The sequence below is a fragment of the Poromitra crassiceps genome (genome assembly GCF_964638095.1).
Source record: "Poromitra crassiceps genome assembly, chromosome: 1".
Lineage (NCBI taxonomy): Eukaryota > Metazoa > Chordata > Actinopteri > Beryciformes > Melamphaidae > Poromitra > Poromitra crassiceps.
In genome coordinates this window covers 63,379,093-63,396,257 of record NC_139623.1, presented here as the reverse complement: position 1 = coordinate 63,396,257, position 17,165 = coordinate 63,379,093, and the positions used below count along the sequence as shown (strand labels likewise).

Genomic DNA, 17,165 nt, shown 5'->3' with positions numbered 1-17,165 from the left:
TATATGTATCTGTTAGCTCGCTGGCCATATGTCTATATGTATCTGTTAGCTCGGGGGCCATGTAGCTTGTGGTGAAATGTGATACAGACTAAATGCACTAATGTGATGTACGTTTGCTGAAAGTTTCTTCTTCTGCCACTTGTAGAATATGAGTGAGAACGACCTCCAGAAATTCCCCAAACTCCACGCTCCGTGAGTACTAACTACCTGCTGATTCAGATTTCTGAAAATTAGGGCTGGGCAATATATCGATATTATATCGATATTGTGATGTGAGGCTAGATATCGTCTTCGAGTTTGGATGTCGTAATATGGTAAATATGGCAAAAGTGTTGTCTTTTCCTGGTTTGGCTGCATTACAGTATGTCATTTTCTGAACTTAGCAGACTGTTCTAGCTGTTCTATTTTTTGCCTTTACCCACTTAGTCATTATATCCACATTACTGATGATTATTTATAAAACATCTCATTGGGTAAATATTTTGTGAAAGTATAGCTACAATAGCAAAATTCCATATTGAGGTATTTGGTCAAAAAAAATTGTGTAATTTGATTTTGTCCATATTGCCCAGCCCTACTGAAAGAGGTGTCAAATGTATTTTCACCTATTCTTGTTATATGGGTTGAGACGTAGATCCTAATCAAACAAGAGTGGTTAGGGTTAACCCAAGATGAAGAGTAAAACGCTGCAGACAAAGCGAGAGAGTGACAGTGAGCGAAAGAGAGAGAGAGAAAACAGAGAAACAGACAAATACATTGAGAAATAGAGAGGAACACATAATGTAGAGCAGGGCTATTCAACTGGCGGAACTATTCAACTGGCCGAATCCGGCCCACCATTCAAGTCAGACCAGCCCGCGGATGAGTTCTAAAAACAAAAAACAAAAACAAAAAAAAATAATTACAATTAAACCTCATTTACAGTACTTATTACACCCGACTGGTTGTTTTTCAGATGTGATCTAGCTAAAGTGAGCTAAACAAGTCAGATCCACTATAAATGTTTTTCAGGAGATGGCACTGTGATGTAGCGAATCAAGAAAGATGCATTATAAATGGTTTTTCAGGAGATGCGTGCTGTAGCTAGCTAGGTTCTAAACAAGAAATATGGTTAAAATGTTTACAGTAGTTTTCCTTTCTTGTTGCACTACAATGTTACAATGCTGTGAGACGTAGCTAAACACAAAAGATGCAATATTAAAGCAGCTACGAGCAAGATTTTCGATTGTTATTAAACATTCTAAATTGAATATCGATGGCTCACATCTGACCTCTAATAGTAGACGAGACCAACGCCAAGTAGTCTCGCTTGAACGCCGAGTGAATCGGCCAGTGTTGTCTTGATGATTAGTCTGTCTGCGGCCGGGGCAGATCAGGAAGTGAAATTAAATGGTGTGCGGCAGCCACTTCGGCCATAACCACAAAATTTCAAAATTACTTTCAAACAAACTGTTAGAATATAACGAGAGATGTTTGCGAGAGTAGAAAGCCCTTTGATCCTTCTTGTTTTGGGTCTGTTGCTAGGCAGAGCGAAACGGTTTACGGCAGCTGTAAACAGTTGCTAGGCAGAGCGAAATGGTTTTACGGCCATAGCAACAGACCCAAAACAGCTGTCCTGGCTACTTTCTGCTCTCGCGAACATCTCTCGTTTATATAACAGTTTGTTTGAAAGTAATTTAGTAATTTTGTGGTTATGGCCAAAGTGGCTGCCACAAACCGTTTAATTTCACTTCCTGATGACACCGGCCCGCAGACAGACTAATCGTCAAGACAACACTGGCTGATTCACTCTGCGTTCAAGCGAGAGTACTCGGCGTTGGTCTCGTCTACTATTAGAGGTAAGATGTGAGGCAACGATATTAAATTTAGACTGTTTAATAACAATCGAAAATCTTGCTCGTAGCTGCTTTAATAGTTTTTCATGAGATACCCAGTATTTAATACTGTGCTAGGTTCTAAACAAGAAATAATGTTTACAGTTGTTTTCCTTTCCTGATGCACTATACATTTTTACAATGCTGGGGTGTAGCTAAGAGAGGTCAGATTTTACCAAATTACAGTATATTTCAAATGGCTGACATGTAGAATACTTAGATTTGTTTCAAATGTGTTTACTTTTGGGGCTTTAACACGGCTTTTGTTGCACAGAAATTAACCACTTTTAAACGAAAATTTAGCTACTTTTGCAATATAGTGAAATACAAGTTTTGAAAATTGTGGTGGCGCGTCAAGTGTACATATAATGGGGAATGGTCCGGCCCCCAGCCCCTTAGGTTTCTGACAATGTGGCCCCCTGAACAATTTAGTTGAATAGCCCTGATGTAGGGAGATAAACGAGGGAGACAGAAAGGAGAGATAGATTGTACTCATACTCAATTGGGGAGAAAATGGGGGGGGGGGGGGACAGAGAAAAATGTGGTACTGAGACCGCAAACTCTTTATATTTGCACTTGAGCCATGGAGGAAGTGATGCAGGAGGAAATATAGAAGAGATGGATGACATGTGGAGCAGAGAACAGGACGAGAGAGAGAGTTGAGCTTAGGTGGTGGAGAGTCAAGTAACTGCAGTATAGCTGAATGCATTCTAAATATGAGGAAACATGTAAGGGGGCTTTGATTGATCCTCCGATGGCTATCGCTGCTCATTCTAACTGTTCAGTTCTTCTTTTGATTCCAAACAAATGTATAAAACGCATCACTTCCTGTGAGGCTGAGGGGTTTTTCCCAGTAAAGAGCGACCATGCAGACAACACAGAGTGGAAAAACTTTGATCAACTGGATACTGTAGGTGGAGTCAGTTGACTTATATCTAATCAGTGACAGATTACAACACTGACATTTAAATGAAAATGTCACAGATTATTTCCATGGAATATTTCAACACAATGTGTCTGAAGTAACAGTACTTTATTCAACCGTGATGCACCTTAGCACCACTGATAAAGGAAATTTAAAGTAACATTTATCCTCCAAACAAGAGTGCAGTGCCAGTATTTAGTTAACTTGGCATTAGAATGAAGCATCATAATAAACATTTTATGGCACTGCAACCTCCACTATAGCCACAACTGACACCAAATCAAGGACAAAATGTCAAACGAACCACCACTACAATATAAAAATGTATTGTTACAATAACAATAACGGTAACAACCCATTTTCTCTCCCAACTCGTCACTGACGTTTGGTCAGGAGCCCTTGACGTCACTTTTTTTTTACAAACTGGGTCATTTTTCAACTTGCAGGGCAGTCCAATAGACTTCTTTAGAACTCCCACAACATGCAGGGCAGTCCAATAGACTTCTATAGAACTCCCACAACATGCAGGGTAGTCCAATAGACTTCTTTAGATCTCCCACAACATGCAGGGCAGTCCAATAGACTTCTATAGAACTCCCACAACATGCAGGGTAGTCCAATAGGCTTCTTTAGAACTCCCACAACATGCAGGGCAGTCCAATAGACTTCTTTAGAACTCCCACAACATGCAGGGCAGTCCAATAGACTTCTATAGAACTCCCACAACATGCAGGGTAGTCCAATAGACTTCTATACAACTCCCACAACATGCAGGGTAGTCCAATAGGCTTCTTTAGAACTCCCACAACATGCAGGGTAGTCCAATAGGCTTCTTTAGAACTCCCACAACATGCAGGGCAGTCCAATAGACTTTTTTAGAACTCCCACAACATGCAGGGCAGTCCAATAGACTTCTATAGAACTCCCACACCATGCAGGGCAGTCCAATAGACTTCTATACAACTCCCACAACATGCAGGGTAGTCCAATAGGCTTCTTTAGAACTCCCACAACATGCAGGGTAGTCCAATAGACTTCTATATAACTCCCACAGCGTGCAGGGTAGTCCAATAGACTTCTATAGAACTCCCACAACATGCAGGGTAGTCCAATAGACTTCAATAGAACTCCCACAACGTGCAGGGTAGTCAAATTAGACTTCTATAGAACTCCCACAACGTGCAGGGTAGTCCAATAGACTTCTATAGAACTCTCACAACATGCAGGGTAGTCCAATAGACTTCTATAGAACTCCCACAATGTACAGGGTAGTCCAATAGACTTATATAGAACTCCCACAACATGCAGGGTAGTCCAATAGACATCTATAGAACTCCCACAATGTGCAGGGTAGTTCAACAGACTTCTATAGAACTCCCAAAACGTGCAGGGTAGTCCAATAGACTTATCTAGAACTCCCACAACATGCAGGGTAGTCCAATAGACTTATATAGAACTCCCACAATGTGCAGGGTAGTTCAATAGACTTCTATAGAACTCCCACAATGGGTAGTCCAATAGACTTCTATAGAACTCCCACAATGTGCAGGGTAGTCCAATAGACCTCTGTAGAACTCCCACAATGTGCAGGCTAGTTCAACAGACTTCTATAGAACTCCCACAACATGCAGGGTAGTCCAATAGACTTATCTAGAACTCCCACAACATGCAGGGTAGTCCAATAGACTTCCATATAACTCCCACAACATGCAGGGTAGTCCAATAGACTTCTATATAACTCCCACAACGTGCAGGGTAGTCCAATAGACTTCTATAGAACTCCCACAACGTGGAGGGTAGTCCCATAGACTTATATGGAACTCCCACAATGTACAGGGTAGTCCAATAGACTTCTATAGAACTATCACAAGGTGCAGGGTAGTCCAATAGACTTCTATGGAACCCCCACGACACGTGCAGGGTAGTCCAATAGACTTCTATGGAACTCCCACAACGTTCAGGGTAGTCCAATAGACTTCTATAGAACTCCCACAATGTACAGGGTAGTCCAATAGACTCATATAGAATTCCCACAACGTGCAGGGTGCTCCAATATACTTTTATAGAACTCCCACAACGTGCAGGGTAGTCAAATTAGACTTCTATAGAACTCCCACAACGTGCAGGCAGGGTAGTCCAATAGACTTCTATAGAACTCCCACAACATGCAGGGTAGTCCAATAAACTTCTATAGAACTCCCACAATGTACAGGGTAGTCCAATAGACTTATATAGAACTCCCACAACGTGCAGGGTAGTCCAATAGACTTCTATAGAACTCCCACAATGTGCAGGGTAGTCCAATAGACTTCTGTAGAACTCCCACAATGTACAGGGTAGTTCAACAGACTTCTATAGAACTCCCAAAACGTGCAGGATAGTCCAATAGTATCACCTAGAACTGCCACAACATGCAGGGTAGTCCAATAGACCTCTATAGAACTCCCACAACATGCAGGGTAGTCCAATAGACTTCTATAGAACTCCCACAATGTACAGGGTAGTCCAATAGACTTATATAGAACTCCCACAACGTGCAGGGTAGTCCAATAGACTTCTATAGAACTCCCACAATGTACAGGGTAGTCCAATTCACTGTATGTAGCCCCGCCCACTTGACACAGTTGTGTTATGACTTCCTGTTCAAAACACCGTCTGTTTTACCTGCTCGCTAGTACTGTACTGTCAGTGGAAGTGTAAACACAATAGGAAGTAACTGGCTGACCCCTGTGTTGGAACATAAGGTGAATAGACTTCTATAGAACTCCCACAACATGCAGGGTAGTCCAATAGACATCTATAGAACTCCCACAATGTGCAGGGTAGTCCAATAGACTTCTGTAGAACTCCCACAATGTACAGGGTATTTCAACAGACTTCTATAGAACTCCCAAAAGGTTCAGGGTAGTCCAATAGTCTCACCTAGAACTCCCACAACATGCAGGGTAGTCCAATAGACCTCTATAGAACTCCCACAACATGCAGGGTAGTCCAATAGACTTCTATAGAACTCCCACAACTTGCAGGGTAGTCCAATACACTTCTATACAACTCACACAATGTGCAGGGTAGTCCAATAGACTTCTAGACAACTCCCACAACTTGCAGGGTAGTCCAATATACTTCTGTAGAACTCCCACAATGTGCAGGGTAGTCCAATAGACTTCAATATCACTCCCACAACGTGCAGGGTAGTCAAATTAGACTTCTATAGAACTCCCACAATGTGCAGGGTAGTCCAATAGACTTCTATAGAACTCCCACAATGTACAGGGTAGTCCAATAGACTTATATAGAACTCCCACAACGTGCAGGGTAGTCCAATAGACTTCTATAGAACTCCCACAATGTACAGGGTAGTCCAATTCACTGTATGTAGCCCCGCCCACTTGACACAGTTGTGTTATGACTTCCTGTTCAAAACACCGTCTGTTTTACCTGCTCGCTAGTACTGTACTGTCAGTGGAAGTGTAAACACAATAGGAAGTAACTGGCTGACCCCTGTGTTGGAACATAAGGTGAATAGACTTCTATAGAACTCCCACAACATGCAGGGTAGTCCAATAGACATCTATAGAACTCCCACAATGTGCAGGGTAGTCCAATAGACTTCTGTAGAACTCCCACAATGTACAGGGTATTTCAACAGACTTCTATAGAACTCCCAAAAGGTTCAGGGTAGTCCAATAGTCTCACCTAGAACTCCCACAACATGCAGGGTAGTCCAATAGACCTCTATAGAACTCCCACAACATGCAGGGTAGTCCAATAGACTTCTATAGAACTCCCACAACTTGCAGGGTAGTCCAATACACTTCTATACAACTCACACAATGTGCAGGGTAGTCCAATAGACTTCTAGACAACTCCCACAACTTGCAGGGTAGTCCAATATACTTCTGTAGAACTCCCACAATGTGCAGGGTAGTCCAATAGACTTCAATATCACTCCCACAACGTGCAGGGTAGTCAAATTAGACTTCTATAGAACTCCCACAATGTGCAGGGTAGTCCAATAGACTTCAATATAACTCCCACAACGTGGAGGGTAGTCCAATATACTTATATGGAACTCCCACAATGTACAGGGTAGTCCAATAGACTTCCATAGAACTACCACAAGGCGCAGGGTAGTCCAATAGACTTCTATAGAACTCCCACAACGTTCAGGGTAGTCCAATATACATCTATAGAACTCCCACAATGTGCAGGGTAGTTCAACAGACTTCTATAGAACTCCCAAAACGTGCAGGGTAGTCCAATAGACTTATCTAGAACTCCCACAACATGCAGGGTAGTCCAATAGACTTCTATAGAACTCCCACAATGTGCAGGGTAGTCAAATAGACTTCTATAGAACTCCCACAATGGGTAGTCCAATAGACTTCTATAGAACTCCCACAATGTGGAGGGTAGTCCAATAGACCTATGTAGAACTCCCACAATGTGCAGGGTAGTTCAACAGACTTCTATAGAACTCCCACAACATGCAGGGTAGTCCAATAGACTTATCTAGAACTCCCACAACATGCAGGGTAGTCCAATAGACTTCTATAGAACTCCCACAACGTGCAGGGTAGTCCAATAGACTTCTATGGAACTCCCACAACGTGGAGGGTAGTCCCATAGACTTATATGGAACTCCCACAATGTACAGGTAGTCCAATAGACTTCTATAGAACTATCACAAGGTGCAGGGTAGTCCAATAGACTTCTATGGACCCCCACGACACGTGCAGGGTAGTCCAATAGACTTCTATGGAACTCCCACAACGTTCAGGGTAGTCCAATAGACTTCTATAGAACTCCCACAATGTACAGGGTAGTCCAATAGACGTATATAGAATTCCCACAACGTGCAGGATGCTCCAATATACTTTTATAGAACTCCCACAACGTGCAGGGTAGTCAAATTAGACTTCTATAGAACTCCCACAACGTGCAGGCAGGGTAGTCCAATAGACTTCTATAGAACTCCCACAACATGCAGGGTAGTCCAATAGACTTCTATAGAACTCCCACAATATACAGGGTAGTCCAATAGACTTATATAGAACTCCCACAACGTGCAGGGTAGTCCAATAGACTTCTATAGAACTCCCACAATGTACAGGGTAGTCCAATAGACTTATATAGAACTCCCACAACGTGCAGGGTAGTCCAATAGACTTCTATAGAACTCCCACAACGTTCAGGGTAGTCCAATAGACTTCTATAGAACTCCCACAATGTACAGGGTAGTCCAATAGACTTATATAGAATTCCCACAACATGCAGGGTGCTCCAATAGACTTCTATAGAACTCCCACAATGTGCATGGTAGTCCAATAGACTTCTATATAACTCCCACAATGTGCAGGGTAGCTCAATAGACTTCTATAGAACTCCCACAACATGCAGGATAGTCCAATAGGCTTCTATAGAACTCCCACAATGTGCATGGTAGTCCAATAGACTTCTATATAACTCCCACAATGTGCAGGGTAGCTCAATAGACTTCTATAGAACTCCCACAACATGCAGGGTAGTCCAATAGACTTCTATAGAACTCCCACAACATGCAGCGTTGTCGACTTCTATAGAACTCCCACAACGTGCAGGAGAGTCCAGTAGACTTCTATAGAACTCCCACAACGTGCAGGATAGTCCAATAGACTTCTAGCCTATAGAACTCCTATAACATGCAGGGTAGTCCAATAGACTTCTATAGAACTCCCATAACATGCAGGGTAGTCCAATACACTTCTCTCGAACTCCCACAACATGCAGGGTAGTCCAATACACTTCTATAGAACTCCCACAACATGCAGGGTAGTCCAATACACTTCTATAGAACTCCCACAATGTGCAGGGTAGTCCAATACACTTATATTAAACTCCCACAACATGCAGGGTAGTCCAATAGACTTCTATAGAACTCCCACAACATGCAGGGTAGTCCAATAGACTTCTATAGAACTCCCACAACGTGCAGGGTAGTCCAATACACTGCTATAGAACTCCCACAACGTGCAGGTAGTTCAATACACTTCTATAGAACTCCCACAACATGCAGGGTAGTCCAATAGACTTCTATCGAACTCCCACACCATGCAGGGTAGTCCAATAGACTTCTATAGAACTCCCACAACGTGCAGGGTAGTCCAATACACTTCTATCGAACTCCCACACCATGCAGGGTAGTCCAATACACTTCTATAGAACTCCCACAACGTGCAGGGTTGTCCAATAGACTTCTATCGTACTCCCACACCATGCAGGGTAGTCCAATACACTTCTATCGAACTCCCACACCATGCAGGGTAGTCCAATACACTTCTATAGAACTCCCACAATATACAGGGTAGTCCAATAGACTTATATAGAACTCCCACAACGTGCAGGGTAGTCCAATAGACTTCTATAGAACTCCCACAATGTACAGGGTAGTCCAATAGACTTATATAGAACTCCCACAACGTGCAGGGTAGTCCAATAGACTTCTATAGAACTCCCACAACGTTCAGGGTAGTCCAATAGACTTCTATAGAACTCCCACAATGTACAGGGTAGTCCAATAGACTTATATAGAACTCCCACAACGTGCAGGGTAGTCCAATAGACTTCTATAGAACTCCCACAACGTTCAGGGTAGTCCAATAGACTTCTATAGAACTCCCACAATGTACAGGGTAGTCCAATAGACTTATATAGAATTCCCACAACATGCAGGGTGCTCCAATAGACTTATATAGAACTCCCACAATGTGCATGGTAGTCCAATAGACTTCTATATAACTCCCACAATGTGCAGGGTAGCTCAATAGACTTCTATAGAACTCCCACAACATGCAGGATAGTCCAATAGGCTTCTATAGAACTCCCACAATGTGCATGGTAGTCCAATAGACTTCTATATAACTCCCACAATGTGCAGGGTAGCTCAATAGACTTCTATAGAACTCCCACAACATGCAGGGTAGTCCAATAGACTTCTATAGAACTCCCACAACATGCAGCGTTGTCGACTTCTATAGAACTCCCACAACGTGCAGGAGAGTCCAGTAGACTTCTATAGAACTCCCACAACGTGCAGGATAGTCCAATAGACTTCTAGCCTATAGAACTCCCATAACATGCAGGGTAGTCCAATACACTTCTCTCGAACTCCCACAACATGCAGGGTAGTCCAATACACTTCTATAGAACTCCCACAACATGCAGGGTAGTCCAATACACTTCTATAGAACTCCCACAACGTGCAGGGTAGTCCAATACACTTCTATTAAACTCCCACAACATGCAGGGTAGTCCAATAGACTTCTATAGAACTCCCACAACATGCAGGGTAGTCCAATAGACTTCTATAGAACTCCCACAACGTGCAGGGTAGTCCAATACACTGCTATAGAACTCCCACAACGTGCAGGTAGTTCAATACACTTCTATAGAACTCCCACAACATGCAGGGTAGTCCAATAGACTTCTATCGAACTCCCACACCATGCAGGGTAGTCCAATAGACTTCTATAGAACTCCCACAACGTGCAGGGTAGTCCAATACACTTCTATCGAACTCCCACACCATGCAGGGTAGTCCAATACACTTCTATAGAACTCCCACAACGTGCAGGGTTGTCCAATAGACTTCTATCGTACTCCCACACCATGCAGGGTAGTCCAATACACTTCTATCGAACTCCCACACCATGCAGGGTAGTCCAATACACTTCTATAGAACTCCCACAACGTGCAGGGTAGTCCAATAGACTTCTATCGTACTCCCACACCATGCAGGGTAGTCCAATACACTTCTATAGAACTCCCACAACGTGCAGGGTAGTCCAATATACTTTTATAGAACTCCCACAACGTGCAGGGTAGTCCAATAGGCTTCTATAGAACTCCCACAACATGCAGGGTAGTTCATTAGACTTCTATAGAACTCCCACAACATGCAGGGTAGTCCAATAGACTTCTATAGAACGCATACGAACGTTGTGGGCGGGGTGGTGGATGGACGTATAAGTTTGCCTTTGATGCCGACGACTGGGGTTTGATCCCCAGCATGTTCAAAGAACATTCAACCTTAACACATGTTGTTGGCTACAGTCTCATGGTGTTGAAAAATGATGAAGGGCAGCAGGGCAGATGCTTAGTATCAGAGTGATGTAGTGCTGTGTCAAGAGCGTAGAGCTTCATATCACTGGCGCCGGAACAAGGGGGACATGGGGACATTTTGTCCCCCTTAAAATTTGGTCCCCCTAAATTTTTTTTTTTTTTTTTTTTTTTTTTTTTTTTTTAAATCTGAGGGGGCAACTGCCCCTGACGCTTAGAGCCCACTTTACACTGTTTACACAGCCTGTGATGCTTGTTAAAGCCGTGATCGTTGTGGGATTATTACACCTGAGACAGACAGACCCAGGGATCAAGTTACAGAGAGCCCACTTTACACTGTTTACACAGCCTGTGACACTTGTTAAAGCCGTGATCATTGTGGGATTATTACACCTGAGAGACAGACAGACCTGGACTCTGTACTGCACTCACTGTCATTGGCTGCTGCTATAATCGTATACGGTTATTGTTATTTTATTTTTGTGTTGAGATGACAAGTTTTGCACTGTGTTTCGAAGTGATAATAATAATAATAATAATAATAATAATAATAATAATAATAATAATAATAATAATAATAAGTTCAGTGTTTCTGCCTGTGTTGCTGTCTGTTGTAGTGTAATTATAAAATGACCTAAAGGGAGAGCAGGTCACCAAGTGAGTGAGAAAAGGAAAAATACTGAATAATTACATTACTACAGTATAATCCTAATGTTAATTTAAAATGAGATATTCATCTAAATATGGCTAAAAATCATCCAAACGTCCATAAAAACGTCAATTTTTCGCCGCCGCCCTTATGGCGCCGAAAAAGCGGCGCCCTTTGGGCGCCATCAAAAAATAAATAAAAAATAAAAAATTGTGTCCCCCTTATTGCAAACTTGTTCCGGCGCCACTGCTTCATATACTGTAGTAATGTTAATTTTAGTCATGTGATTTGAAGTAATGTAAATTTAATTTGTCTCTGTTCCAGCTCTCATCCCCTCTCTCTTGGGGGCACGGTGGCGCAGTGGTAGCTGTCGCCTCACAGCTAGAAGGTCCTGGGTTCGATTCTCACCTGGGATGCTGTGAGCGCTGAAGGAGTGCGTGTCCCTCCGCATGTCCTCGAGTGCCCACCGCCCGGGTGGGGTCGTCAAAAGGGCCTTTCTGTGTGGATTTTGCATGTTCTCCCCGTGCCCCCTGGGGATTTCCTTCATATAGGAACCCCTCACCAAAAAAACATGCAATATCCTGGTCGCTGAAGTGGTGCCTCCTCTGGTCGTTCTGGGCACCTACTCGTTGGAATAGCGTGATACTCCCACGTGCTATGTCCTACCGCTACCGGTGAAGCTTCCCCTGTCAGGTGAAAAGAAGCAGCTGGCTACTGCCCATGTCTCGGAGGAAGCATGGAGCCAGTTTTGGCTCTCCCCAGATCGGCAGAGGGTGGAGCAGCAACCAGGATAAATAAATTAAAATTAGCACTAATGGGGGATAAAAATGGGATAAAAAAAATCTGGGGGAAAAAAAATACTTAACCTCCCTCTCTCTCTCTCTCTCTCTCTCTCTCTCTCTCTCTTCAGTATGGTCTCTAAGCTCTCCACTGAGATCAGGAAGAAGGAAGAGAGGAGAGGCCTCGGACTGTTTAAAAAGTAGGCCCCTCTTCACTTATCAGCTACTGCACTTTGACAACAGAAGAGATTTAGTCTCAGCTTGCAACTCTTGATTTCTCTCGCTCTTTGTGTTTGTTTGTTTTCCACCTCCCCCTCTCTCCACCCAGAAACACAGCGCCCAAGTATCACGAACCAGGTAGGAATGTTTCAAATGTTACAGTCTGCAATAGAGAGCCAAAGGCATGCCCCTTCCGGTAGGGTTAGGGTTAGGGTAGGGCCCTATGCGGGGCAGCGTCTGAAGAAATCTGAGTGGTGGTGAATGGCGAGAGTCAATAATTTGTTGATCCCTTTTGAATTGTGCCATGAGGAACACATATGATGTTTGTCAATTTAAACGATAACTTTGCAAGTCAAGAAAGTGGCAGTTTGTGGTAAAACAGTTGCACCATAGGTTATGAATCAGAAAAATTACACACAACCAGTCGCATAAGTGACGTCTCCCGAGTCCCGACGTATATTGTGTGAGACAAGCGATGTAGTCAATTGAGCGGTTTCATACAAAACTAAATGTTACATTTCAGTTTTGTCACGAACCGGATGTAGTCAGTGACAAAAGGGAGTCCACACATGAGTTTAAATACCAAAAAGTAATTTATTGTAAACTAAATAAGTCAAAATAACCCCAAAACCAACCCAAACAAAAGTATCAGTATTGGAAAATGGTAGGAATCAGTCATGTTTGCAGTGTATGCTGCCCTGCAAAGCTAAAAGGGGGTAACTAAATTTTTGTCAAAAATGAGTTTTTGTCATTTTTGGAACATTGAAGATCTGCTTTATCATGTGGAAAAATATCTTGAGTCAATTGTGTTGTTTTTTGGAGAAAATAGGGGGTCATATTTACAGTAACTTCCAAAAGCCCTAGAGAAGCCAAGCAAGACTGAGGTAACATCAGTTACGGTTGTTTGCTTTGGTTTGACTGCACTCTGAATGCTCTGCCCTGCAACGCAAAAAGGGGGTAACTCACCAGAATGCTCAGGTTGAGTTGAGGTATGAGTTACATTACTGGTCAGGCCTAATGTCATGATTGTGACATCGGACCAATACCACCCCCACCCACACAGACACCCACACCACCCACATTAACTCCCAAGGTTGTCAGCTCATACGGCATTAACCCCCTAACCCTTATACATTAACCCCCGAGGCACCTCATATGACATTAACCCCTGAGGCACCAGCTCATACCACATTTACCCCTGAGGCTCCAGCTCGTACAACATTATCCCCAGAGACGCCAACTCATATGACATTAACCCCCGAGGCGCCAGCTCATACGACATTAACCCCCGAGGCGCCAGCTCATACCACATTAACCCAGATGCGCCAGCTCATACAAATTTAACCCCCGTGGTGCCAGCTCATATGACATTAACCCCCGAGGCGCCAGCTCATACCACATTAACGCCGAGGCACCGCGCATATGAAATTAACCCCGGAGCTGCCAGCTTATACGACATTAACCCCCGAGGCGCCAGCTCATACCACATTAACCCCGAGGCACCGCGCATATGAAATTAACCCCGGAGCTGCCAGCTTATACGACATTAACCCCCGAGGCGCCAGCTCATACCACATTAATCCCGAGGCACCGCGCATATGAAATTAACCCCGGAGCTGCCAGCTTATACGACATTAACCCCCGAGGCGCCAGCTCATACCACATTAACCCCCGAGGCGTCGCTCATATGAAATTAAACCCAGAGGTGCCAGCTCATATGACATTAACCACTGAGCTATCAGCTCATACAACATTAACCCCCGAGGCGCCAGCTCATATGACATTAACCACTGAGCTACCAGCTCATACAACATTAACCCCCGAGGCGCCAGCTCATATGACATTAACCCCTGAGGTACCAGTTCATACAACATTAACCCCAGAGGTGCCGCTCATATGAAATTAACCCCAGATGTGCCAGCTCATACGACATGAACCCCCAAGGAGCCAGCTCATACGACATTAACCCCCGAGGCGCCAACACACAGACACACAACGGGCCAACAAGAGTCCCACCAAACTAGGCATGAAGGATGTGTAGAGGCCTGATAATCTAGTTATATTATATTTATACGTATATTATATTAAGCATAATTGTGCCATGAACATGAGACTTCATGTCTATGTTATCATTATTATCATATATACTGGTTTTATATAGTGATAAACAACCAAGTAAAGGATCAAATTGAAGTTACTGTGTTTTTGCTTGGCATCACCCCTTATTATTTTGCAGACAATGCAAAGGCAGAGTAAGGTAACTTCCAAATAAGGGTCAAAGGTCAAGTTTGAGCAAAAAAAATTATGTAGATAAATAACTACATTAAATAAACAAATAATTAACTCATTTCAAGTTTTCTTCCTACATTACATTTGGCTGGACAACAACAAAACTTTAAAGTCATTTTTCTCAGTTCTACACTGAGTTACCCCCTTTTAGCTTTGCAGGGCAGTATGGATGAGTGAAGTATAGTGTGTGTATGTGTATGGATGTATGAATGTAAAAGTAAAGTATAATATGGCAGGACCCTGAGACCTGGGACCAGCAGCTCAGATGAGGAGGAGAGAGAGAGAAATGTCAGGTAAGACATGTTAAGTCCTGCCTCTCTAACCAAACCCAGGTGAGGAATATTGGGCTGACGACCTGCCCCACTCTGCCAATCACCTCCACTGATGGGAGGTGTCAGCCACAAACAGGCAGAGGGGGCGGGTCGTCACACCCCCCTCCTAAAGAATGTGGTTCCACCAGATCCAATGCTTCGATACCAGTCTGGATTTCATACAGACGTAATACTTTCCCCTCAACACGATCTGTTTCTAAATCAGACTTAATCGCCATTCCCCTTGTGAAGCAAACGATACAAGTTCCAGGCTCTAAAAATATTAAAGCCGCACTCCTTAATGTTAGGTCGCTGTCAAATAAATCTCTCCTCATCAGTGATCTGATTACCAGTCATAATCTGGATTTAATGTTCCTCACCGAAACCTGGCTCGATATGAACAACAGAGTGGCTGTTCTGTCCGAATCAGCACAGCCCAATTATAGCTTCATTGACACTCCCAGAGCTGATAAGAGGGGGGGGGGGGAGTAGCGATTGTCTTTTCTGATATGTTTCAATGTAAGCAGGTAACATTTGGAGACTTTCCATCGTTTGAATACGTTGCTGCTATTCTGAAATGCTCAACCACTGTGTTACTGCTGAATATCTATAGACCACCAAAATACTCAGCCAGTTTTCTCGTTGAATTTGCTGATCTTCTCTCCTTAATTTTCATTGAACATGACTGTATATCTATTGCTGGGGATTTCAATATTCATATTGATAACCCGACGGATAATTTTGCCAAAGAACTGAATATCTTGCTTGATACTTTTGATCTGTCTCAACATGTTTCAGGGCCTACTCACAACCGAGGCCATACCCTGGATTTAGTTATTACTAGGGGCTTCAAGTCCTCTTCTGTGTCGACTATTGATGTTGCGTTGTCTGACCATCTCTGCGTCTTTTTTGAAATGGAAATCTCCCCTGAGATCATTAATAGGTCACAAACCGTTAAAAGACGAGACATTAATGCAGGCACCAGCGCGCTGTTTATGGAGACATTTTCTTTATCTCCTCCCACATCAGCTTCTGTCAATGAGATTCTTGATAACTTCAATTCGACAATTCTGAAAACTATTGATAGTGTGGCGCCTGTTAGATTAAAATTGCTGTCTGGCTAAATTAAAGCACCCTGGCGAAATTCTGCATCTGTTAGATGCAAAAAGAAAGATTGCAGGAAAGCTGAGCGTAAATGGCGGAAAACTAATCTTCACATTCACTATGATATTTACAAAGAAAGCCTTCACTCCTACAACCTCGAACTGAAAAGGTCGAGACAATCGTTCTTTTCCGAGATAATTAACAAAAATGTGAACAATGCACGCACTCTATTTGCCACAGTTGATAGACTGACTAATCCGCCTCTCTGTTTAGCACCTGAATTCCTCTCCACTGTCAAATGTAATGAGTTTGCTGCCTTTTTTACGGATAAAATTATTAATATCAGGCAGGCTATTAGTGGCTCCACACCAAGAAATGCTGTGACATCATCCTACCCGCAGATCTCCAGTTCGATAAATTTGTCCCAGTTCAGCGTTATCGACCACGACATCTTAGAGAAAACTGTGCAAGGCCTTAAATCATCTTCGTGCTGTCTCGATACCCTTCCAACAAGCTTTTTTAAAAGCGTTTATAACTGTCTGTCGTCGGACCTATTGCAAATAGTTAATAGATCCCTTGTGACCGGCACTTTTCCTGAGTCCCTGAAAACTGCAGTTATTAAACCCCTACTAAAAAAGCGCAGCCTTGATGCATCGGTAATCAGTAACTACAGACCAATATCTAATCTCCCCTTTATAGCCAAAATAATTGAAAAGGTTGTTTACCTACAACTCAATAGATTCCTAACCTCAAATGATCTCCTAGATAAACTCCAATCAGGCTTTCGCCCCCATCACAGCACTGAAACCGCGCTTACTAAAGTCATAAATGACATCAGAATGAACACAGACTCAGGCAAAAATTTGATTCTAGTGCTACTGGATCTTAGCGCTGCATTTGACACTGTTGACCACTCAA

The 17,165-nt window shown here is 43.1% G+C and overlaps 1 protein-coding gene across 1 annotated transcript in view; it reads left to right on the top strand.

Annotated features, from left to right (window-relative positions):
• Nucleotides 1-17,165, top strand: part of LOC310786409 (lymphocyte cytosolic protein 2-like) — a 106,709-nt gene that overhangs the window by 13,786 nt on the left and 75,758 nt on the right. Inside the window, exons 4-6 of the mRNA XM_083647616.1 lie at nucleotides 146-192; nucleotides 12,456-12,524; nucleotides 12,653-12,681. Coding sequence (XP_083503742.1) covers nucleotides 146-192; nucleotides 12,456-12,524; nucleotides 12,653-12,681 — 145 coding nt within the window. The remainder of the gene's footprint in view (nucleotides 1-145; nucleotides 193-12,455; nucleotides 12,525-12,652; nucleotides 12,682-17,165) is intronic.